Source organism: Trachurus trachurus, assembly GCF_905171665.1.
Source record: "Trachurus trachurus genome assembly, chromosome: 13".
Lineage (NCBI taxonomy): Eukaryota > Metazoa > Chordata > Actinopteri > Carangiformes > Carangidae > Trachurus > Trachurus trachurus.
The window spans coordinates 27,721,549-27,748,240 of NC_139892.1; the positions used below are offsets into that span (position 1 = coordinate 27,721,549).

A 26,692-nucleotide genomic window follows, 5' to 3' on the forward strand; every position below is an offset into this window, starting at 1 on the left:
TACACTGTGAGCTGGCAGAGCTCAGTGCAGCTCGGCAGCTGCAGAGGAGCTGGAGCCAACCTGATACTGTATCTCTTAATTGAACTGATGATCGGCTAAGCTGGAGCTTAAAACTGGAGGCTTTGGTCTCAGTGATGAATTCGGCAAAGAGAGACATAGCAAATAGACAGAGAGAGAGAGGAATGGAGACAGAGAGAGAGAGGAATGGAGAGAGAGAGAGAGAGAGAGAGAGAGAGAGAGAGAGAGAGAGAGAGAGAGAGAGAGGGGAAAGGGTTGAGGTTTAAAGACAATATTGTATACTTACTTTATTCTTATCGAATTTCGCAAGGACTTGAATGAGCTTTGTCATCTTCAGATTTGTCTCCTCTTCAAGAAATACAATCCATGATGAGTTCTTCCCAAAAGAGTGTGATAAGCTGAGAACGCACAAGTAAAAAGAAAAAGAACGATCATCAAAACTATGAATAATAAAAAAAAAAGTAAATGGAGCTTCGCCATAAAGACACAAACTCTACAAAGTCTGTCATCTCATTTCAGTCCAGTCTGAGGAACTATCTAACTGAGGCTCCTGACCCACTCTGATAAAGGCAGCCAGAGTTTTCCTCAGAGGGCAGAGAGGCAAGAAAACATCAGAGCACACAGACTTCTTTTAGGAGGGTGGGGGCTGAGGGGGCTCTCAAATGGTTTGGGGAGCTTTTGGTGATCTGGGTCCTAAATCTTTATGATGGTGGAAAACAGATTCCGATGTTATTTCTCATTTCCCCAAAACAATTATTGAGAACATATTGGATTTTTGAAAAGGCCCAAGCATGAAGACGACTGTAGCAACTGTCATTATCATGCTGTTCAGACCACTGGGTAACTGCAGTAATAGGTTTGTTGTCACAGTCATGGGCACGTTAGGAAGGCATTTATCATTATGCGCAGCAATCAATCTCAGTTATTGTGTTAGTAATAGCTTCTAAGCGATGTGTATCTTCAAAACATGGTAAACAAAGCACATGCTAAATGTCCAGAATTTCATCATGGAGGGAAGGAGCAATGTTCCTGAAATGTTATCCACATTTTGAACCCTTGCTCTTATTTTTAAAAACACATGCTCTTTTAATTCTGAAAGTTCAGTTCAGGGATACTTACTAAGGCAGCAGAGGAAGGATGCTCCAGTCTCCCTCATTATCTGATAGATTGTGAAGAAGCAAAACCACCGGTGGATTCTGAAAGAAACACCACATACACCAGAGATGATCTTTTTACTCTGCAAAAGCTGCACGAAGTTTAAGACAATTAAAGCAGCTTTTCTGCTTTGATGGTTAATGGTTTGAGCAATACTAATGAGCTGAGCCTGCCAGACTGTCCCAGTCTCTCTGGTAAGATCACTATCTCACCGTGGTGTCGGCGGCTTTAGTCCATTTATTACAAATTAAATAAACTGTGAATTAAAGCTAACCATTTTTCAGCCAAACTGTATACTCATCTCTTTAAGTGATGAAAATCTATTAGCATACTGTCTAAACTTGCTTGAGTGGTGTGATTTATCACAGTCAACTGTCTGCATGTGTTTTTGTGACTGCTACTGTACATTATCACTGAATGAATCCACTTCACTTTGAAAGATTGTGTAACTTTGACAAACAGAGGCACAGACTAGAAAGTCAGAAAGGTCTCATAACATCAGTGTTCTCCTATATTCTTTAAAATGTCAACAAATCCCACGGAAACACCAGAACCAACAGTAGCTGTGCCTTACAAGTTTGGCCATGTGCTGCTAGTCTTACAGTATGTGCTGTAAACTTCCATCCAGATCATGCTGCACCAACGTGCCCCATCACTATGGTCACTGCAATTCATTTTGACCCTCCTTGCTCTGTCTTGTTGCCTTCAATAGTCGCTATAGCACTAAATGTTCATTAACCAGCATTAAAATAAACTCACTGATAAATAAACACCATTAACATTTGTTGAAAAATACAGTGTCCCGCCCTTTAATGGACAGTGAACAGTTAACAAAATGTAAGAACCGAGACTACTTCCTGCTTTAGCCTGCTGAATAGTTTTGTCTTTTGAGATGGTCACTGCCACTGATCATTCGCTTCCTTCATAAATTCTTGCCATTTCTTGGCTGAGATAAAACTGGCAGAACACTGGACTCTGACCAATTATGGCTTGTGGGTCTAAAGGTAAAAGGCACTGGGACCAACCTCCCCATTTCACTTCAAAGCACGAACAAGCATAAAATACTTTTACGGATGAAAATGAACTGGACTCATTAATTTGCCACTGGTAGGTCAAGAGAAAGTCAGTCAGCAGGTGAGAGGACTGGCTAAGAAGGCTTGTCTTTTTGTTGGGATGTCGTGACGGGTCCTCTGTTATGGAGCATCAATACTGAGTGTTATCATTTTTTGTTTTTTAATATTTCTGTGACTGGTTGACAATAATAAGAATTTGTAATAATGCCAGCATTATCTGTTAACTAGAATTTGTAAATACACTAGCATGATCAATTAAATCTGATAATGCCCTCAGAGTTGCTGCCTCTTCCTGACCCTCATAACACCACATAAAACTTGGTGTGAGGCAGAAATATGATCAGAAACAACAGCAGGATTTCAGGACATGCACAGTTCACACAATCATGTTCAAATCTGAAGAATCTGTTTCAGCAAAATATCTCATGGTGAGTATGGAGAGTGGATGGTGTGTGAGGATTGTGTGATGGAGCCAAAGCAACAGAGCGGAAGACCCTTAGCTTCATTACTGCATGGTCAACTCATCATGCAGGAAGTCAGAGGGAACCGTCTCCTCTGAGCCGCTCGGTCTAACAGCAGGCTGTTTGATTTAGTTGATGGATCTGACACTGTTTACACTTATTAAAGTTGGCTCTCATCTAATATGAGTTTAATCTTCGCACTAATAGCATTATGGAACGTACAGTACCATGTTTTATTAAACTGTGCCCTGCTTGACATTCACACAATTGCTGTTACATAAGACTAACATGGGAGAAAAGTTTAATAGAAAAGCACAGTGGTATTCAGATAATGACACAGCCTCGAAAAACGGCACTTTTGCTTCTAGTAGCTATTGACATTCTTGTGATAAAGAAGAAGAAGAAGAGGCTGAACCTTTCATGGCAATTCTGTGCAAGCCGCAGATTCCCAATCAACAGATAAGAGCTGGTCATTGTGTGGACATGACGGCAACGAATAAGACATTGATTGCTTGGTGACTTGGGAGATGATGGGGGTCACTGAGACCTGGTTGTGATGGAGGGACAGGAAGCTATGCTTTTAACCACAGGAGGGTTTGGCGGCGAGAGTGAGGATGGATTGAGCTGCCACCTGTCAAATCTACTTCAGCGATGAGCTGCAGTCAAAAAGACATTTACGACGGCCAGTTGAGCCAAGCCAATGAAAGGCCTATCTATAAGAACACATTAAAAGATTTTCATCAGAGTGGGTCCTAATGCATGAGAAAGCACTTAAAAGCACGTTCCACTTCACAACTGAATTTAGCCTCATTCTACTGGACTTGTGCCTCTCTGTGGATAGGGGCATTGGCTAAATGACAGAGATACTATATAAATGTAACTTGAATTCCTCTCAGAAGGCCCAGTGTCAGACAGCAGGAACACAGGCCGTGAGACACCTTATAGAATATACAAGTACTGTACATCTGTGGATATCGCAAAACCTTCTAGGCAGACGAGGACAAAACGGATATATTGGTCTAGTGGGTGAAAAAGGCTTGACAACAGCAATACTGACTGCACAATGTGTTCCCTGTCTTGGTGCAATGACCAGGTTATAAAGCTTAAAGTTATCAGTGATGTTGGTCTGTCACATTGTTTGTAACACAAAATCAGCCCTACTGTATACCATTTAAGAATCTGTCTTTCTTCCTTGTCCTGTCCTCTTCCTTGTCCTGACAAGGAAATCCAGAGACAACTGCACCAAAACCCTATTTCTTGAAAAGTTGTTTGTTCTCTGATGTTTCCACTGTCTTTCTGTATTTCAAACCTCAAACCACTAAAAATAATGGGTGAGATCACAAGTTTCATTGCTCCAAAGATTAAGAAGGGCCATTGAACTCCCAGGATCCATCATTTCATCACACTGGTCCAGCTGCTACTGATCAGTGTGTGGCCCTAGACGCATAATGTCACCAGGTCAAGAAAACTGTCTCCCCTTCTCTCCTGTTCACCCCAGCTGCAGAGGCAGCAACAGCTCCCCTTCTCTTCACTGCTCCCGCAGGGGCAGCAACAACAACAACTCCTCTCTTCACAGCTCTCCTCTCAGCAGGCCTGCTCACAGCAGCCTGCTGCACTGCGCTCTGTCTCAATGGCACGTCGCGAGAGCCTGCATGAGATTAATCAAGAGTGAACAACTTTAAATTAGTGCCCGCGGCTACAACACAGAATCTGCCGACTGATTTTTACAAGCAACAGGAGCTATGCTGGCAAGGTAGCATCGAGTGGCTAACTGTGAAGGGAGAGCACACGGGAGGCGAGTGATCCCAGAAACAGAGAAGCCACAGCCAGAGTGGTCTACACCCCAGCGGGAAGCCACCACATACACCACACCCTGCAGCTCACTGACTTAAAAAAAAAAGAAAGCAGCAGCACTCTGGAAAAGACTCCTCTACATGGACTGGGAATGTTAACTAGGCCTATTAGCACGGCATAGCCCAGCTAAACTATAGACCGTTTACCTTTGTCAGTGTATCGTATTTATTTGGTTGAATGAATTCCCTTGCGTTGTAATGATGTCTGTTTGCAGTGAAGTTACCCTTATCCTACATAAAACGGCCTTAAACAAAGAATCACACTCTGTTGCACATGGCATAGGGTCCTAGAGGCCATCTTGGATTCCACCATCATGTTTATAGTTTCCTTTGCTTAATCCACGTGGTCCCAGTGGCCATCTTTTTTTTTCCAGGCATTTGATTCTTCAAAGTTGTCAAGTCAGACATCTCATGGTATGTTTAGCTGTTATGCGTTTTCTGAAAATAAAACATCAGTGTTACCCTCAATGTTACCTTGGTTTTCTGAAACCTTAACACCGATTACTCCGTTGTTGCTGCTCTCAGGCCAGAAACAAGTTTACATTTTGACAAATCAAATGAATTAGCTAAATAATGTTATGAAAACCTGAATGTTACATACATCAAGGTGTATGTGGTTGACGTCAGACATGGAAAACCCGGTGAGTGCAACTTTTTTTAGAGAGAGAGAGATACACATTTTTATTTCCTTCTGAATAGCACTTTTTAGTACACCATCGAAAAAACAAACAAAACCATGTAGGTTGAAAATACGACCAACAAGGACATTGCTTCTTTTACAATAACAAACTCCTGAACTAAGCAGTATTTACAGCTTTCTTGCCTGACATTTAGGCCTAAACTTTAGTGTTGGCGCCCATATGTAAAAAATGGAGCTGCCAGAAGGAGGAGATCAAATAAATTCTATCCCTGCTGGCAGGGGAGAACCATGGGAAATAACACATCTTAAGTTTTGAGAGAGAAAATCAGTTTTGGGCCTCCAACTTCTTTGCCTCAGAACTGCAAATCCTTCAACCTTTACAAGCTATTGATGTTTGGCTGTATACAATCAGTGAACTGGCTGTCCCTTCTACTTTCAAGGGTGCTGCCCTGAGGTGGATTTAGTGTAAATTAACTCCCATTACTTAATCTTGTTAGTTAATCTAATTACTAATAATTTCCGATAGCTAGAATTGATGGACTGTTGTGGAAAATGATATTGATATTTCATGATATTTTCAAGATATTGCAAGAAGTTGTGCAATGCTGCAATTCGCTGTATAACAAATATGTTTCTATAAACTGAGCAAATTTCTTCTTCTTTGATTTATTTCCTTCAGCATCACAGGAACTCCCTCTAAGAAAATGGCAGAACCATAAGCTTCTGCATGTTGTGCCTCAGAGGGCAGACTAAAGGGGTAAATTGCTCATGGCAACTCATAGTTTGCTTTAGAAGTTGGCGCAGTTTGATGATTTTTTTTAAAAAATTCTAAATTAAAAAAAAAAAAGATCTGAAGAAAAAAAAACAGCTTTTCATGCACATGTTCCGGCAATGTGATAAATTAAATAGTTTCTGTAACGTGATTAATTTATTCACAAAGTCAGTCTTAAAACTAGAATTTGAGTTTATTTATTAAATGATATAACCAATTATCAGTTTGATCTGAAGAAATGTAGATTGTTCTACATCATAACAAGAAATGTATCCTTAAATGAATCTTCACCAACATTCAGTATGTTTCTTGATCACATATCTCAATATCTTCCTTTAAAAATTAAAGAGTATAATCGTTTAAAGTTTAAACAAACAAAGAAATAAAAACAACTGATGTATCTAACTGTATTAAAATGGAAACTACAACTTGAATTGAAATTTGCAAAGGCAAAAGGTAACATCATGCATAAGAAAATTGGAAGGGAGTTATTGAAATTATTGTTTTCCATTTTCCTGTCTCCCTTTATTGTCCTTTTCAGTTTGGCCTTTAATATTTGGCTTTTCATGCGGTCTGAAACAAAATTTTTGGCCATCTTCCATACAAATCATCCTCCATATGAATCTGAATTCAGAATGAATGAATGCTTTTTCACATGAGGCTAAAAGTATTTTCATTCATCTTTTTATTCTCAACATTTCTATTGTGAAGATAACTTATCCTGATCATCAGCCATGTCTTATCACCTTGAAAAGTTGTCAAGCCTTCACAGCTACCTCTTCGAGAAGTTGCCATTTAAACTAGGGCAGCTCTGGCACAGGAGATAGAGTGGGTCGTCCACTAATTAAAAGGTCAGTGGTTTGAACTCCAGGCTATGTGTCAACTTGTCCTTGGGCAGGATCGTGAACCCCATGCATCAGTGCATGAGTGTGATGTACGAATATGTGAGTGAATGGATGAATGTGCCACTTCTTGTGATATGCTTTGAGTGGTCAGTTAAAAATCCTAAGAGTGTAAATCCATTTCCCAAATTGTCTTACTTTACATAATCGCATGCAACAGATACTACAACACCACACATCTCTCAGATCATGCAAATGCAGCATGATGTGGTATTCATTAAGTCTGTCTTATCTTATTAACTTTGATGTCCATTAGCGTAGCTAATTTTTTCATGACAAATCTTATCTACTGGCACAAATAGATGACACTATTCATTACAGGAAACATGACATAGCCTTCCCAAATTGTGGACAACCTTAAAGTAAAAAAGTCTTTGGCCCAAGCAATCAGCTGTTGCATTCAATATTATTTTTGTGCCGTTTGCTTCAGGTGGAGTGTGTGATTTCAGGGCAAAACGAGGGGAAAAAAACAAACTAGCAGTGTCCTGTCATTTTCCAGGAGCATATTATTTAAATGGTGTGCCATACCAATTATGCTGAGGTTACCTTCAAACAACAATAACAGTGCTAAACAGAGAAGTAATGACTCACTTTGGTCATTTATATATTTTTCACTGTCAGTTTGGTACAGTCAGTTAATAATGTAGACAAAAGGCGCACGGCAACCAACAGAAATAATATATAAATCCAAATCGAAGCTTGGTAGAAGAAACAAATCAAATATATCATATAATTACACCAATGTTTCACATGGCTCTGACGAGATTTAATGAAAAGAAGGGCATTTTGACCTGCAGATGTGCTCTCTGTCTTCCTATGTCACGGTGCCCATGCAATTTGTAAAACTTTAGTGAGCACATGACATAATGAATTTATTCTCCTGGAGAAAATATGTATTTTCTTTTCCTCTAGCCTTTTCTTTCTGGAAAATCTGAACAAATTATTATATTCATTAGTATAAACATATGCCTTCGGATGATCATCACGTCTCATTAAAAATTGAACTAAAAGTAGCCAGCAAATTACGGAAGGTTGACTTGTTGAGCAGAGCAATACATCTGAACATCAAAGCTGCACAAATGTCTGGATTTCCTAAATCCATAAAATTATAAGTAAGCACATGATTTGATGTCGCAAGGAGCTTAGAATGTTGCATATTTTAGACTACACTTTCATATTTTGGACTTGAATGCACTTTAGAAGTTTAATCTGGAGGGTACTATGAATAATTCTTCACACCACCATTCAATATTTAAAATTAGTACCGAGTACTGAGTAGCCTAATGGTGTAACAAATGACAAACACTTGGTAAAGCCCCATGTCCATGTAGTGAAATCATGTCATGTGTACTTTTTTCAAATAGGAGTTTCAATTAAAAAATGTACATATTTGAATCATTTAAAAAAAAATCTGTGCTGACACCATGTGGCAACATACAGTATACAGCTGTGGCGTTTGCTGCTGGTAATGATCATTAGCAACAAGTATTTCTACTGAAATGTAAATACGATCTTCAAATGCCAAAATAAGAGTGTGTGTCGACGTTGGTGTGACAGAGGTGCCTTGAACCTTACCTCTGTGAAACTGTGCGCTTGCTTGAGTAAATCTTCTCTCCGTCTTTCTGCCTGCCTCACATGGAAGGAGTTGCTTTGACTCTGGATGACGAACACTATCTCGCGCAGGTCTGGGTGAACACAAAAGGACAGAGATGAGAGACTGCTCACATGCTGTGAAAAAGGATCATGCCAATCGATGACCTTCTGAGAGCAAGATGAAATAAGAGTCGCGGTCTGAATAAGTGAGGTGACTTTCGCTAATCTCCGTTATTGGTCTGGTTGTAATAACCAGCACATCAAGAGCTTAATTGGCTTGGGGAGAGAGTATGTAAATGTCACAGCCCAGACTGTGTGACTTAATAAAAGATTAGCAGTCAGAGGAGTCTTTCTGTGAGGCACCGTAACACCCAAAAGGTTGACATAGCCCAGCTGTCTACTTCTGACTGAGTGACTCAACTACATTAACAGTAGAACTCATATTGCTACTGCATGTGAAGGCCAAGGTTAACAAGCAGGCAGTAGCTCAATAGTGTCTGCAAAAGAACGGCCAACAGGCTGCTTCACTGCTGATGACATGTTTAGATACCATCTTTGTCATTGACCTGAGTTAGTTCGATGCAGTTCTTCTTCATGTGAAATCCATTTACAGGGCAATAACAGTGACACAGCTCAGTGAATAATGACATTGGCCGCACAAACAAGTCCACATAAACCCTGCGGCTCTCACGACCAGTACAATCACAACTAGACCAATGGACCTGGGGCGAGGACTATATAAAAAAAAATCTGTCATTTTGTCTTTGGCTCTGTACAATTACATTTCACAACTCCTAAATCCTGTAAGCTGTCCCTCACATCAAATTAAAGTCTGCAGTACCTGGCTGGAATCACTGTGACAACAAAGGATTTCAAGGATTTAGAGCTGAGAGGTGGGAACCAATATCCAGGTGTGAAGTAAAAAGAAAAGCAGAAGAGAAGTTTGAGTTGTTCTGCTATGACAGGCAGCTCAGAAACTTCCCAGTAATGAGATGTGCAGGCCTCTTCGTGTACACTTTCCTCTTAATTTGCACTCAAACAAAGATAAAAGGCTCTGTGCCAAACAATTCTCACTTGCTTAAGACATTTTAATTAGCCACCAAAGTATTTCTACAAAATACTGTCACAGAGGGCATACCATGACATAAATTAGGATTACCAGTATTTTAGCGAAATTAGCTGACTAAGAGTATGTTAGTGTTTTAAGACACAAATAAGTAACAGCCACTACTGACAGGTCTGTAATCTTCTCTTTGAAATAGCTGTGTAGAGGCAATATTAAAACTGCAGCCTTGCTGGTGTTCGCGTCAACCAGCCAAGTTGCAGGAAATGTGGTCACAAGCTTCTATTCCTGACTTACAGCACTGAATATGTAAAGTGTTTCGGCAGAACATTATGATGTCAGCAAAGTTTGACCATTTCAATATTAAATATGTCATTTTATTGGACGTCATAATTAGTGTATGAATTTGTTAGTGATGGTCACAAGTACATGTAAATAGTGAACTTGACCTTTGAACACCAGAATCTAATCAGTTCATCTTTGAACACAAATGGACATTTTTGCCATCAAGGGATTGCCTCAAGGTGGTCTTGATAAATCATACTCAAGAGGCCCAAAACATGGTTTGTGAGGTCACCATGACATAGACCTTTGGCAACTGAAATCTAAAATAATCTAAGAAAATTGCTTCAAGGCATTACCAAGATATTGAGATTACATGGATGGACATTGAGACAGATGAATGGACATTAAGACAGATGGATGGATATTAGATGTGCGGAAAAAATATCAATACAGCATTGAATCACCATTTCTTGTGTGATAATATAACCCCTAAACCAAAGTATTGATTAACTGACAGCAGTTATCAATATTTTATATATATACGTTTTTGGTGCGTTGGTCAGTCTGTTTGCTTGACAATGCCATTTAACACAAATAAAATGATTTAAGTGAGATGAACTGAATGAGAACTCTATCTTATTCAATAAAACAAATGTTGACAAAATGTTCCTTTCGGGACGTAATTTGCACTCACAAAAAGGTAGTTAATGGATCCTAATACATTACTACAACACTCAGCATCACAAAATGTTTAAAATTGCAACAGTATGGTATCATGATTTAGGTATTGTGACAATATTGTATTGTGGGGCCTCTGGTGATTCCACATAGTTGGGTGCTGAAAACACTATGCCTATAGCTCTGGCCTTTGCCTGCATGGAGACACAACAAAGAGGGAAGGGTGAGTGCTGACAACGGCAGGATTAGATAAATTGCCTCCTCTTCAATTACACTACTTGAACCAATTTCCTCCCTGGGTTCAGATATTAGCACCAGGGTCAGGGGTAGACACTATGTCAGACTACAGTATCTGTGTCAGATCTTTTTAATTAAGTGTTGGTGGGTGTGTCGCTCCTTGCTCCGCTCATAACAAAGATCCCATTGATCTTGGAGCCCTGGTGAGGGGGTGGATTTACTTGCTAAATCTCAGCATGTCCATCTCCCAACAGATCTAACCTCTGCCTTCAGCCGAGCTAAGAGAGCGAACACTCCACCACCTCTAAATGTCCTTCTGCTGAGTTTGCTAAATGAATGACTATGTGTGTGTACGTGTGTGTGCATTTGGTTCCCCATAAGGCAGTGCATTTTAAAGCCCCAGGTGATGCTCCTGATACTGCACAGTACAGCAATAATACCAGCTGCATGAGACCAACAGCAAAATCAGATAAGCAGTTTGCCAATCCCTCATTGTGTAGATAATGCGTACCCCATGTCAAAGCAAAGGAGAATGAGGGGTAAAAAAAGAAACTAATTAAGACTGAATTCACTGGCCTTGGCTCCACACTAATGGGTTTCGATTAATCATCAAACAACGGGTAGAATAGGGGAAAAGGAAAAATCCTGTTACAGCGCTGTTCTTCCTTCACCTCCATCATTCCTGTGTCCTTCCCCTCTTAGGTCCAGATTGTCTTTGTGAACTCCCTTGGCACTCAGGCAGACAGAGGTGAGCAATCAATATGTCTACCTGTATTTAATTACCCAACAAAGTTTGTTTTTGTGTGTGAGTTTTTGGTTCCAGCAATGTCGCAAAGCAAGCACAGCTAATAAAATCTACATTGCTTGAATGGTTGTTTGGACAGGGGACAGATCCACAGTTGCTGAGAAATTCTTAGTGGTACTTGAGTGCATCATGATGGTCTTTAGGTTGTTGTGCCATCTGAGCAACGAGAGTCATTTCAGTTCTTCAGAAAAGAGCCTCAGAGCTTTTGCTATGTTTGCTGCTTGTCAATATGGGAAAGAGTCCTGCAAGCTCAATAGGTGCCAATTTAGTGCACACATTTGAAAAGCTTTTAAAAACCCTGTGGGTTTTTCTTTTTTACTTCTACTTCTTACAATTGAATAAAAAAAAGTTTCCAAAAAGTAAAATAAATGTATGGTTTCCAGATATTCTTATACTAGCAGCAAGGCTGCAAGGTCCTCATGGTCCAACAATCATGAATCATATACCCCTTTTTCTGCCAAATTTAGCGAGTATAAGCTGGTTTTGTAAACTAGGGTAAAAGCTGCTGCCAACTGAATCCACCTTTCTGCTAGGACTGGGGACATACACTGCTAAGGAACAATATCATTATATCCACTTACAGAGTACACATACAAAAGCAGTAGAGAAAGAGTGAATCAAGTTGCTCAATAAAAAAGGATGTGTCATGTGTCAGTGTCAGAGCGTGTGAGACTCCTTGATTAGCTTTTGTGCTTTTTTAAAACTTTTTTTCCAGGTTGCAGTTCAGTCTTTTATAAATCGAGAGGAAAGGGGGTACAAATTAGTGGGTTCACCCATGTGGTATGCTTTTTGTCTGGTTTGTTTGTATGGTTTTTTGACCACTGCACAAGTGGCTATTCTTAGTGATGCTAATGATTCCTCGACCACCATCATGAGTTTCGCATTTGCTGTTATTTAGTGAAATGTCAATGTCAACAACAAATGCATTGCTATTAACTTTGATATGAACTGTAATGGTCCCCTGCTGCATCAATTGGAATAACTTTGATTCCTTGACAAATTTTAACATGTCTAGGAGTTTGGTTTATGGCTAAACATCCAATGAAAGAGATTGAAGGTTAGAGAGGAGATGAAGCCAAAGCCCCGGTCACCTTGGTGCAGATGATTTTATTTTTGCCAGACCAATGGAACTAGAAAGCATGAGTGTAGTGTTCGCTTATCTCGCCTCACTTCTTCTGTATTCCATAGAGGCCACTCGACTGAAAAGAAAAAAAAAGACTGTATAAGACTTGAAATATATTGGTTGAAATGAGACACAGGAGAATTCTGCCTCCTTCTCTCTCTGATCTGATGCTTTTCTCAGAGCATGGAGCCGCTTTTTAAAGGCCATCGCCATCTGGTCTATGGCAAACTGTGCAAAGGCTTGGAGTGTTGTGTGTACTCACTTCCTTGTCGTCTCTGCATATAAGAGGGGGGAGGATCAGACTGATTAAAGAATCAAGACTGGTGAACTTAAATGCGTTTGTATTCCTTGGTGCATGCACGCGCACAGGATGGCGTAGTAAATATTCACACTGGAGTGTGCTGTCGTAGTGGCGCGGCCCTGCAGTGTCACCTCACTGACGCAAATCAATAGTGACACTTCCTTAGAGCGGGATGGCAGACTTTGCCAAGTGGCAGAGAGGCTGAGAGCACACTGACCTCTAGGCACTCCTGCAGCTCTGTCATCTCCATCAGTGTCACAGAGCAGGTGTGTATAGTCACTAGAACTGTCACAGGGACGCTTCACTCCAGCCTGGAGTATCTCCATCCGCGGAGTTAAGTAAACACATCCATATTAACAATGAACAACTGGCTAAATTTGGAGTGCATGCATTGAAATCCGGTTCAGACCTCAGAAAAAAAAAAAAAAAAAAGAGGAGCAAAAGGATGGAGAGCAGATCAATAGTGCAATTTCAATGACAAACGTCTGCAAAAACCTAGAGGGATAGGATTCTGCGAGTGGGGCCATTAGGCTGTTGTGAGAACAATGAAACTGTCAGGACAAATCCAGAGCTCTTCATTGCCAGACCATATTCGGAGATGACAGAGGATGTCAGTAGCTAATTTCCATAGTCGGCAGGTCTGACTCCCCATCCAGTGGCTGATTGCGCTGGTGTAAAACCTGCTACACTCCAGTGACTCACATCATTGGACTCCCCAAGACAAGATGGCTTAGAATCTGATCTGCCTTCTCCTAACCCCCCCCCCCCCCCCCCCCCCCCCACTTCCATCTCTCCTTTCCTCACGTCCAGAATGGTGCATGTGAGAGACAAAGTGCACAGAGGAGAATGAGGTTGCAGTTTCCTGACCAAACTAACCATGACCGTCACACCAGATAGCACCAGGATTTAATAGCCAATCCACAGGCATACGGTGATATTCAATCTGGAGGCTCAAATTCAATATAGCCAACTTTTGAGACTGTTGAGAGTTTGATTTAGCCACATAAAAATAATTTACTTTCCCTATGGGCAATCATCTAGCGTGGCATAGGCCTATGTGTCATGCAGCAAGTGCAACGATTTTCTATCAGCCTTCTTCTCATATTAATACAGACTTATAATTGCCTTGCACAAGATCAATAGGGAGCATGGTGTATTTAACTTTCAGCTTACTAGTGGAAAGGTCAGTGTCATAAATATCTCAGTAAAACAGAGAGAAGGAAACAGCAGACAGTAAGGGAGCGACACGAGGAAGCAAACCAATAGAGAGATTGGGAGATGCACTAAGATTGCAAAAACAAAATAGGAACTTTGAGTGTGTCTGTGACTGTGTGTGTGTGTGTGTGTGTGTGTGTGTGAAAGACAGATAAGTACACGAGACAAAAGCCACCAGAGGGAAAAGTCATTCTCCTGTAAAAATCAGCTCATTACAAATCTCTCCAAGTAGTAAAACAAGACACACATACAAAACAATCGCACAGCAGATGCAACATGAACAGGTAGGAAAAAAAGGTCTCCAACCTGTGATAATCGCACTCATTACAGGTTCTCAGGAGTTTGTGACTCCATGGACAACTCTGCTGAAGACTAATGAGCGCTGAACTCAACCCTTAAACCTCACTTTGCATCAATGATTCAGGAAGCTGAGGCAATTAATGCTTAACAGATTCCAGGTTTTGCTTATGAGACACATTCATTACCTATTATAGTATTAAGAATTCGGATGAGACACCGCTTGAAAATCTGCTTGTTTTTCCCTGATTCTGAAAAGTAGATTTTTTTTTTATATGCATGAATTCTTACCATATAACAACACACACATCCAAGCACTGTTTGTGACATTTTGGTGGATGGATGTGTGGTGTTATTTTTCAATTTGCAAAATAAAGTCATCAGTCGTGTTAAGAATATTGAACAAAGAAAAGAGTAGTCAATTCAGTTTTGTGACAGGCAGGAAGCCAGGCACTGTAAGGACACATCAGGGGACAAAAGAAGGGAAATAAGGACAAGTAAAATACATAGGGAATATAAGGCAGTATGTAAGAGGGCTTCAGTCAACAGCTTGTGAACACTGTGGCTTCCTGAAGATACAATGCACATCACCATGACCTGAGGAAACAGACACCAAGCCAGTGCACGAATATAATACACCTGCGGAGGGGACAGTGGCACTGCTTTCCTTGATTTAATTTTTGTTAAAGTGATAATCTGATTTAAATCCTGGCACAATATCTCTACTATCAAGCAGTAGCCTACCATTCTCTGTTTGTGCTACAGAGCTGCCCTATACCCTCAACTATCAAACACATACATCAAAAAGAAAAATCCACCTTTAATAAAATGCTTGTGGCAAGGTACCTTACATGGGCTATTTGCTGGAACATTTTTCTTCCTCCCACGGATAAAGAACCCAACATCAACAATACACATGTGGATTTAAGTCATTCCCTTAAAGTCACAGAGCAAGGCTTTCCATTTGCATTTTTGCAACAAATTTGAACAATCACAGAAAAGAAAACACAGCTATTGACCATGATTATGGCTTAAGCACAAATAAATATCTTTCCATCGCTTATATAACGCAATGCAGCTAAGCGTTTGATTACAGGAGTTACTCTGAGGAAAACTACATTTTTAAATTTGCCAGCACATTAATATTGTGTTTTGTTATAACACAATGAAATACACAGTCAACGCCATGCCTGCACATTTCCACCTCGGAGCAGCAGTGAATCTGTGACAGTCTCACAAATTCAAATGAAAGACAGCCAGAGTTTTATTGGCACAACCACTAATACTTGCCACTGAAGATGCACGCTAACAAAGATGACAAACAACATGATAATCAAATGCTAGTCGCTGATTTTGGTCACAACAGCCTGAAAAAATACTCAAAAAACACAGACACAACAACAACAAAAAACAGCTTGACTATGTTAGCCTAACTAACGTTAGCCTCTGTGAACGTCATACAAGAAGTATTTCTACAACAGTTACATGTTGCAATTCACAAGCACTGATTGCTCATTTGTAACAGGTGACAATGAAAACACCCACTCGCACAATATGCTCAGTCATCTGAGGCTCAGGCAGCGACTCTGACCTCAAACATTACTCATGTAAACCACGTGAAAGGAGGAAGCCCATGTGCTACTCAGGCGTTTTCATAGTAAAAGCAGATTTAGATAATTTCATTCAATTAAAAAAGCCATTTGTTGTTTTATTCTGGTTTGTCTTGGCTCTCGGGGGCCTGGCAGGTCAATCCCACAGGTCGTGTCTGCAGGCAGGCCATAAAATGCCCAGGTCTGATTTCTAGAATTCAGCCAGCTCATCACGGCTGCTCCTCAGGTGCTGCAGGTCACTGCACACACCTTCCTAAGCAAAAATCACTTGTTGACCTGAGCACAAGTCTGTCTAATATTTTCCTCTGCTCACAGTCTTGACACTCTGTTTATTCACTGGTCAACCAATTGAATGTGATTTTAAACACTGACCACAGTTTGAAAATAGAATTGTATGACTTTAAATGAAGTGAATGATATGATTTCCTCAGTATGAAATCGTTCAGGCAGGATTTCAATTAGAAACATTGACAGAAAAAAAACTGAAAAATGTAACATGCATATCTCCATTGGCCAAGTATGAAATGCATTAACTGTGTAAATGTAAAGGCATACTGAATAAAAAATTGGCCTAATCGTGAGGTAAGTAATACATTACAGTGATCTGGGTTAAAAGCCAACTGGATTTTAGTCAAAACCACCTCATTTATTCATTACATAAAAGATAAGAACATTAATGGCCTGGATCTACTTACTTAAAAAGCTGTGCTTGGCACATTAGACATGTCTGACTCAGACTTATAGACTTTACTTCATTCATTAACAGTTCTCCTTTTCTAAATGCAGCATCTATACCACATATGTTCGTATGTGTTCCCTATACCCGGAGCAAAACTGGACATGATCTATACCTTCAATTTAAAAGTTGCTTTAACTGAAAAAGTTCATTAAATGCATCATTACTCATAACTGTGACTCATCTACTGTGATACTGTGCACATAAAACATTATTTTATCCATTTCATTTTCAGACCCGGGCCTGAAAATGAAAGAAAGTGATACATTTATTGGTCTTGAAAAAGGCCTTCAACATTTATGAAATTGTCATGTTTATTGGATCTTAGGGTGTTATGATTTAGAGAAGAAAAAGAGAGATGCCATGTTAATGTAATATTTCTACATTTATAAACCAGGGTTGTTAGCCAACAGAAGAAATGAACTCCTGTCTGCTGACATTTATGCTGGCATTATGAAGCTACAATAAAAGCCAAAGCACACTTTTTGATAAATGAAAGTTGTTTTTCTGATTCCATTTAATAATTGTGTTGTAGGAAGTTATGCTACATTCAACAGGGACCTGATGCAGAATGTACACAATGCATGAACATTTTCAGTCTAAATCTTCCTCTCATTGTAACAGTGGCACAACAACGCTCAGCATCCTCAGGCACTATACAGTAGGTGATGTTCTCCAGGGTTTCAGCAATCTGTGTTGTTGAGCTGTAGCCATGTTGATGCAGCACAATATGGCCAGAGGAATCACACATGCTCTTTGTTTGCTATTTAATAATATAGACACAACACAGTCTTGACATAATATTTATACACAATTCCTCATATTGTACAGACTATCAAGACATCATTTTAATCAGAGTTGGCCCTCTCCAAAGAAACACTGTTTTATTACCCCACATAATTTTTAATACCTCCTCAAAGGCCACCAGCTCCTTCAGAATAAGAAAGCAGTGATACCTTTTGATGTTTGTTGTATTGTTAAAACAACTGAAATCCCGACTTTCCTTTATTCATGTTTTGAATTCCTGCCCATAAACAATATTCTCTGCAGGCGAGCGTAGCTTTTCTGGTGTGACAAAGGGAATTACTATGGCGGTGCCAGATAGTGCAGCTCCATTTTTCAGATAGCTGTCTGTTTGTATTTCCTCTCTGTGCTGACGTGCCAAATGAGAGCATTATGAAGTTGCTTTTGTGTGCTTTTGCGTCTGTAGTGACCCAGTTGAATGAACAACAGGCAGAGGTCCAGAAAACTGGCTCCAAACTCCTCTGCAGGCTCCCGAAAATCACACTCAGATGGTGATTGTATGAGCCCCCTGAAGCATGAAAGGCATGCATGAGATCCTTTTATTTGCTCTACTTATGAAATTCCTGGTTGCTGTCAAATCGATAAAGAGATGGGACTATATTTGTAAAAAAAAAAAAAAAAAAAAAAGTCTGAGGAACTCTGAAGATTATTTTTTCAAAGTAGCCCTCAGACAAAAGCTCTTTCACCATTTCCATTTCATAGCATTTACTATTCAGGTTTCACACTGCCCAACATTTCATTTCGATACTTAATATTCATGATCTCATCAAGTGATAATGTATTTCAATCCTTTGAGCATACAGCTCTTTCAAAACTGAAAATATACTCGGTAAGAGTTCCTCCCTTCGAATGCCATCCAACATTACGAATTAGTTCCACTGATGTAGACAGAGCCACATTTCAAACACAAGAACAAAGCCCAAAAATGACCGGTGCTACAGCAGCACAGGTTCAATCAAAGACAGCTACAATATAAGTGATGATGATAAAAAATGAATATAAACATGAATACATATACAATATAACATGAGAGTATTTGGGAACATCTTGAATTACAGCCAGAAAATGACATAAAATACCATTTTTAACACTTTTTTATATCAGTTAAAGCCCCAGTATGTAACTTATTTGGCTTTTTATTAGCAAAAATCAATATTGCTTTCATAAATACGTATTTCACTGAAGTCGAATCACACCCGCATGCAAATGAAAGCTTTCTCGTACCTTAGAATGAGTTGTTACAAGTTGTTACAAATACATAAGTGGGCAACGCACCGAACCGAGGCCGCCATGTTTCATCGCCATTTTTTACGTTCAGTGGCAGCGTGACCGTAGGTAACCACAGAAACTCACCGGAGCTGTCGGCTCGGGGAGAAAGTTTTCCAGGTAGCGCCTGTTAAAACTGTCACCACTGTGTAGTGTGAGGAAGGACGGAGGCACTGATGGACGCCATCGTCAAACCAACCAGATGTAATTTTACTCAATGAGAGAAAGACGGTAAAACGTGGGTCAGGTAAACAACATAAAGGTAAACGACATCACCATGACAACATATTGTCACGCCTGTATTGTTTTGCCTCGTGCTGGCGGACCACTTGTTTACATAGACGCTTGTTTATCCTGTTACATGCAGCGTCTGTTGTCTGTCTGACGTCTGCCCGTTTTCACATGAATGCAACATCAAGAATACGTTCAAATATGCAACCGCACCGCTAGATGGGGGTAGTTCCTACATATTAAACCTTTAAGTCTGTTCGTAGGCAAAAATGGCCACCTACGGAAAAGGCTATAATTTTTGGGAATTTTAATTTTTTTTCAAACTTTCACTGCAAAATGTTTTTGATTAACTTAAAGCAGAAGTAAGCAATCCGGTCGTTTTGGCTAATGCTGCGTTCCAGGCAGGCTTTTGAAACCGTAAATTACAGCTTCAAGTCACGACTTACGACTTTGTAGCGTTCCAGGCATCCCACTCGTGTTTTTCCGACCTGTTTTACCTGTGAAAGTGCACTATAACGGCCACTCGTAACTTCCAATCCGTGAACTCGTACCAGATCAAACTGGTACGACTTCACAGGTCGGAAAAACACGAGTTACGGGTTGCCTTGAACGCACCATAACGTCTTGTCAGCCCTCGTCATGGATCTATTGGTCCTCGTCCCTACGTCACCACATTCAGGCGCATCCCTTGGCTGCACACACAGCCCTGCAGGCCGTTCTCTCCCCTCATTGGATAAAACTTGTAGGCAGTGTGCGAAATACCCATCAATATTCAGGGGGGTCCCTAACTCGCGATTGTTGCGCAATACCGTCATTTTTTTTTTCTTTTCATAAAGTAGGACTATAACATTACAATAAGCCAAGAAAATTAGCCTGTAGCCTAAAAAGGAGAGGCAAAGTTGTGCATTATAATGCAGAAAGTAATTGACAATAAATACACGATAATTCAATAAATAAAAGACAATAATTGGCACCACACTGGCGCACTTGAACAATGAATAAATGCCAGGTATAGGAGACTGGCGTGCGATCAGGGCAATGCAGAAACGAATAGACAATAAATAAAATACAATAATTAAAATGAATGAAAGACACCAAACGCGTGCACTCAAATAACAACCAACTGTATAAATCTGGAGATCGGAGACTGACGTGCAATTATGTGCACGAGATCCTCAGCCTGCAACTATGACCGATCATGTAACCTTATCTAACCATCCATCTAGCAAATACGTTTAAACGCAGCATTGAACACATCCACAAATCACATTCGTATAACGGGCCATCATGAAAATTGAAAAAGCACAGACAAATAGCTCACAACAGGCGCCTGGCCAAACAACACCACTGGGGGTTCAGGCCATATGCTGAAGCAGGCTAGCCTCTCTTACCTCAAGTTATTTTCCTGCCTTAATGTCAAGCCAAGGGTTGCGGTATTTCCATTACCCCACCTGCTTAGGCATAAAAAATAAAAAAAATAAAAAAAGCGGCCAATCACCAGTGCTAGCAGCAGGGGCAGTGGCATCGGCTACGTCTTCAGAGCACTCGGCCTCAACTTCACTTTCTTCGGCAGAGGGTGGAGAGGAACGGGATCCTCTGTTCTGATAGCGAGTGGGCTCGACTCTTGCGCTGGGCTGGCGCACATGGCTAATTTGCATAATGCGCAGGTGACATGGTTCAGCTTAATGTTAAACGAATAAATGTTTTGAATTATGAATACTGGACATGGTGATCTTAAACACATTTAATTGACCACAATAAAATTATTATATTATTTATTTTTTGACAAGATTGAGACCCCCCTCAGATTTTGCTTTTGAGTCTTTCAGGGGGTCTCAAGGGGTTAATCGGGGGGGTCCGACCCCCCCAAACCCCTCCGTATTTCGCACTATGCTTGTAGGATACGAGAATAGTTTTCTCCTTGGCTCAGATTAGAGCAGAGTGACTGAGAGACCTGTGTTTCGGTCCAAACACTCTATGTAAGTGATTGCTGTTGGAAGATATAACTATTTAAGACTTATATTAACACAAAAATATCGCTTACTTCTGCTTTAACTTCTTCATATAAAACAATCATTACTTTTTTTATTTTCTTAACCCCTTAATTGCCCGTTTGTTTGCACGATGCCCTTGTTTGTAAACAACCAGAAAATGAGAATTTTATATATTCTCAGTGCCACTGGGTTTTCTTATATTTGGAGTCGTACAGTCTGGGGTATTTAAATGATTTACCACAACATTGTTTTCGACACAATTTTATTTTTGGGCAGGGAGGCAAATTATATAAAAAATCCTGTTTAGTCTGTTCGTGGCCAAAAATGGCCACCTACGGAAAAGGCTGTAATTTTTTAGAATTTTAATTTAATTTTTTTTTACTTTCACTGCTTAAAGTTTTTAATTAACTTAAGTTCTTGTCATACATATGAAATAACCTTTTTAATTTTTTTTAACCCTTCAAATGCCAGTCTTCTTACATGATGCACTTTTGGTAAAACAATAAACACACTGTAGTCTGTATTCTTAGTGCCAATGGGCTTTCTTGTATTTGTGGTAGTAGAGTCTTGGATATATAACAGAATCACAATAACATAGATTGTTATGCATTTTTAGTTTTCTTGTAGGTAAGCAAATTACATCAAAAATCACATTTAGCCCCTATAAATTACATAGAAAAATGCTCTAAAGAAACACACACATACATACACTTTTTTTTTTTTAAGGCAATATCACATATCATCCTCCTGAGACATCCTTAAGATCACTCATATGTCAAAATTGTGTCATTCATTTGCTCCTTTGTAGCGCATATGCCACCTATGATCCCTAGTGGGAAAACTAGAATATTACATGAAATTTCTCCCATGGCCAGAAGTGGGCTACTGGCATAATCTGACAAATAACATTAAAAACCATAAATTTAAAGTCTCTAGTTTAGAATGACACCCATTTTACCTATTTTGTATAATTTTATACTTGAAATAACAAGGGATTATTGGGGAGACTCAATTCACTGCAACTGAACTGTAACATCACCTATTTGTGCTTTGATTTCTAAAAAAAACACACACGCATACATACACACAGCACACACACATATTTTTTTAAAGGCAGCAATGACTCTCATCATCAGACATCTTCAAAATCACTCATATGTCAGAATTGTGTCATTTATTGGCTCTTTTGTAGCACATAAGCCTTTTTTTTTTTTTTTTTACCCCTAGTGGCAAAATAGAATATAACATGAAATTGTTAAATTTCAAGTCTCTAGTTTAGAATGACACCCATTTTTTTGTATGATTCTATACTGGAAATAACAAGGAATTATTGAGAGACGCAATTCACTGCAACTGAACTGCAACAATTCTTATGTGTGCTTTGATATCTAAAAAAAAACACACACACACACACATTTGTTTTGTTTTAGGCAACAAAAAATATCATCATTAAGACATCCTCAGGATCACACACATTCAGTTCTCCTTTGTAGGGCATATGCCACTAGTAACCCCTAGTGGGAAAATAAAAAAAATATTACATTAAATTGTTCCCCTGGCCAAAAAAGGGTTACTGGCATATTCTGACAAAAAAACATCAAAAATCATAAATTTCAAGTCTCTAGTTTAGAATGACACCCATTTTACCTGCTTTGTATACTTCTATACTGGAAATAACAATGAATGAAAACATGTGGTTTTAATGGGTTTCAAATGGCCAAAAATGGCCATGATAGAGACAAAGGGGATGATTTTGTTTTAACATAATATTATTGATATATTTGAAGTACTGATGATGGAAAATTGAAATTCAGACAAATGTCCAGACCCTTGTGGAGTTTCGTTCCATTTGCTTTAACACAGACGACATGATCAACAAAAAGAAACCAGGGTGGCCAAAAAAGAGTTAATATACAGGGTATCAATGAACTATGCTGCCATTTAGCTCCTTGTATGGAATAGATTTTGACAGAGGACATGAAGTGTAAGTAATTAATTCATACGTGAGGGGTAATTAGGAAAGTGTAATTTACTCTAAGGTTTCCCTTAAAGCAGAAGTAAGTGATATATTTGTGTTAATATAAGTCTTAAATAGTTATATCTTCCGACAGCAATCACTTACATAGAGTGTTTGGTCTGAAACACGGGTCTGTCAGTCACTCTGCTCTGCTCTGAGCCGAGGAGAAAACATTTATCGTATCCTACAGTTTTTATCCAATGAGGAGAGAGAACGGCATGCAGGGCTGTGTGTGCAGCCAAGGGACGCCGTGAATGTGGCGACGTAGCGACAAGGACTGTTATGGTGCGTTCAAGGAAACTCGTATTTTTCCGACCGTGAAGTCGTACCAGTTCGATCTGGTACGAGTTCACCGGTCGGAAGTTACGAGTGGCCGTTATAGTGACTTTCACCGGTAAAACAGGTCGGAAAAAAACGAGTGGGTTGCCTGGAACGCTACAAAGTCGTAAGTTGTGACTTGAAGCTGTAATTTACGATTTCAAAAGCCTGTCTGGAACGCAGCATTAGCGAAAACGACCGGACCACTTACTTCTGCTTTAAATGGTAATCTGTTACTCCACTATTCACTGTGTGTTTCTTTCATATACACTAATAACTCAAGCAGAAAACTTATTCAAAAAACAAAACAAAATTTGATGTCATCAAATGTCATGTACTATCTCATACTAATATAATATATTTAGTTTATTATCACATTAGACCAAAAAAAGAGAAGAGAAGCAAAGAAGGTAAAAACTGGAAATATTTTGCATTCTTGCTTGTAAGTTCTCTAAAACGATAATTGAGTGAGACAATTCTCTTTCAGTTGATGAATTAATGGATTAATTGACGAATCATTCCAGCTCTCTGGCCCACATATACAAACTACTGACACAGTAATTTGCATTTTGTAATGGAATCCGGTTCTAACCTATCGTAACTCTTGCTTCTTTAGTGTCATTCAGGTTTGATTTTTTTTTAAAGGAAAAAAAAGAAGAAGACTTACCCAGTTGATTGTTGTGGATGACATGCATATCATCTTGGCTCTGAAAAGACAGAGATACTGTTTAATAATTAGAGCATCAAAAAAGTTATTCAGACGTCTTCAAAGAATGACCTACATACATCCGGTTTTTTTTTGTTATTACAAAAGACGTAGAAGACGGCTCATGTGAAGATGCTCCGTTTCAGCTAAATACTCTATTTCCTCTTCCTAATCACTAATTAAGACTTAATGATACTAAATATGGAAACCCCTAAGGGTTATTTGGAGAAATAATGGGCGATACTCCACGTCATTAGTCCTTCCTAATTGTGTGGATTTTGTGCCCGCAGCATTTAAGCTGTAAGCATTCAGCTCAATTAAGGCTTTGAACACTGTTACACCTCCAGAGCTGTCAAGCACACTCGGCAGACCATGGAGGGATGAGTAAATCAATCACAAGCAGAGCAAACTTTGAAGAGCTGTCTTTTACCTCAATCTTTCAGAGGAAATCTTTCAGTCTTGGGAGAAGGCAAGAGCGTGCAAGTTCTGGCTGTTTCCAGCTCTAGAGCGAGAGCGGCAGAGTATTAATAGATAATGACAAACCGAGGCCTGTTTTGATTTATGACTTCCTCTAGACTAACAATCATTTCACTGGCAAGCTGTTGCAGCCTTCAGAGGGCTTAACTAAGTCATAAATTCACTCTCAGCGGGTGTGGTGCAGTAGTTACAGGGAATCACAGTAGTTTGGTGGCAGTTGTGTGAACCAGCCTATATGTAACCCACAATATCAGCATTCGGAAGACTACCAATTTTCATAATAGACAGCAACCTATTAATTTAGCCAATTCCCTGGCTGTGAACTCCTTCCTGCAACTATCGTGACCACACGTCATTTTTTGTGGGGCACTGCCTCTCCATCTTATTATATTCATCAAATCAAGAACTGAGGTTTTTGACAAGCATCAAGCAAGCAAATTTTCCAAATATAGAAATGACAGTAGAAAGGTCACCAACTATAAAAGATACACACCGAGATGGTTCAGGCGCATGTCATGCTACGTCTTCTCTTATTTTTCCAGGTGATCAGAGTTAGAGGCAAATGTATGCACAGGCAGACAAGATCATATCAGGGTGATTTAATTCAGTGAGTACAAGACATCAGCTTAATTGGACTCGGTAGCATTAGTCATGCCCACAAGGTTTCTGTCTCATCTTATCACACACTACTCCTCTGAAATAATTTCCTTAGCTGAAGAGAGAAGGCACCTCAAGGAAAAAAAAAATGCATCTCATAAGCCATGACAATCTGACTCATTATCACATAATTACTAATATAAAATCTTTCAAACTTGAAAATGTATATTGCGTAAAAACAGGTTAGCGTAGAGAGAAAACTTCTCCAAAGCATGAGGCTAGTCATTCTAGATACACATTAAAGGAGCGTAGGAGTTTGTCTGGGTGAATATGATAGCTGCTATGAAGAGTGGCAGGTGCAAAGTTTCTCACTCTGTCTCCTCCAGCACAACACAACTCTCTGGCAGAGACAGACAGAAACGGTAAATCACTGCACTGTCACTGCCAGAGAAAATAAATCAAGACCTCCAGCGTGATGAATAAACCGATTGGTGAGACGTTACCAATTATATTGATGGTGTGTGCGCAACTGTGTCTGTATACGTCATGTATGTCTACAACATGATTTTATATGGCACAGGAAAGAATGTAATCTGTTATGACAGATTTCATTGAGACCTAATGAGAAATCTCTAAATCTAGCTGAACTGTAGAGACTCTTGACAATGTTGTATGTCAAACTGTAATGTTCAGTGTATCTGACAATTTATTTTTTAAATGAGCTGTTTTAATGAAGGAAAAATATTGCTCTGATCTAATTCAATCAGACCATTATTTTGACAAAGGACAGCTTCCTGCAGAACTGACTCAGGCAGAAACCACACGGTCATCTGGCAAAAAGAAAAATGTGCACCTGGTTTAAGCTTCTGCACAACATCACACAGCAAGACATTGATTTGACCAATCAATTACGTGCAAGCGCACACCACTTTGTACTGCACATGATTACTGTGCATCTGGTGAGCTGTAAAATCCTGTTGTACAGTATTACAAACTTCTCTGCCGTGTTTTGTCATATGTTTGTCATATGTTTTGACACTCAACCTGGACTTCTCTCACATGTACCTGTAGAAGCACAACGCTAAATGTAGCCTTTGCTCACTAAGGCAATGGTAGTAGGAGGTGCAAAAAGGTAATGGATTGCAAGTATGACGTATGAAGACTCGCAAAATGTTTAAAATCACTTTGTGACTTCAGTATTGTGAAAATATTATATTGTGAGGTCTCTGGTGATTCCCACCCCTTATTGCTGGTTTTGGTTTTAACAACTCTTACAGTAACAGCTCTGCAGGGATTTTTTGTTGTCCTTTCAGTGCTTCCCTATGTTTTTCAATGTATTTGAAAGATTTCATATTATCTTCCCATGTGCAGCAGAATTAAACATCTTGAAATGATTTCATATCGTATTCAATGTTATTACACCCAAATTAACAGCCATAAAGAATTAATGGATCCAGAAATGCAG

General features: G+C 39.5%; 1 protein-coding gene across 1 annotated transcript in view; it reads right to left on the bottom strand.

The window, feature by feature from the left end:
- The window catches only part of LOC310995553 (beta-1,3-glucosyltransferase-like), a 65,386-nt gene that overhangs the window by 21,692 nt on the left and 17,002 nt on the right, over positions 1 to 26,692 (bottom strand). Inside the window, exons 3-6 of the mRNA XM_083984640.1 lie at positions 24,115 to 24,154; positions 8,450 to 8,559; positions 1,138 to 1,214; positions 305 to 416 (exon numbers count right to left, since the gene is read on the bottom strand). Of these exons, the coding sequence (XP_083840766.1) occupies positions 305 to 416; positions 1,138 to 1,214; positions 8,450 to 8,559; positions 24,115 to 24,154 (339 nt within the window). The remainder of the gene's footprint in view (positions 1 to 304; positions 417 to 1,137; positions 1,215 to 8,449; positions 8,560 to 24,114; positions 24,155 to 26,692) is intronic.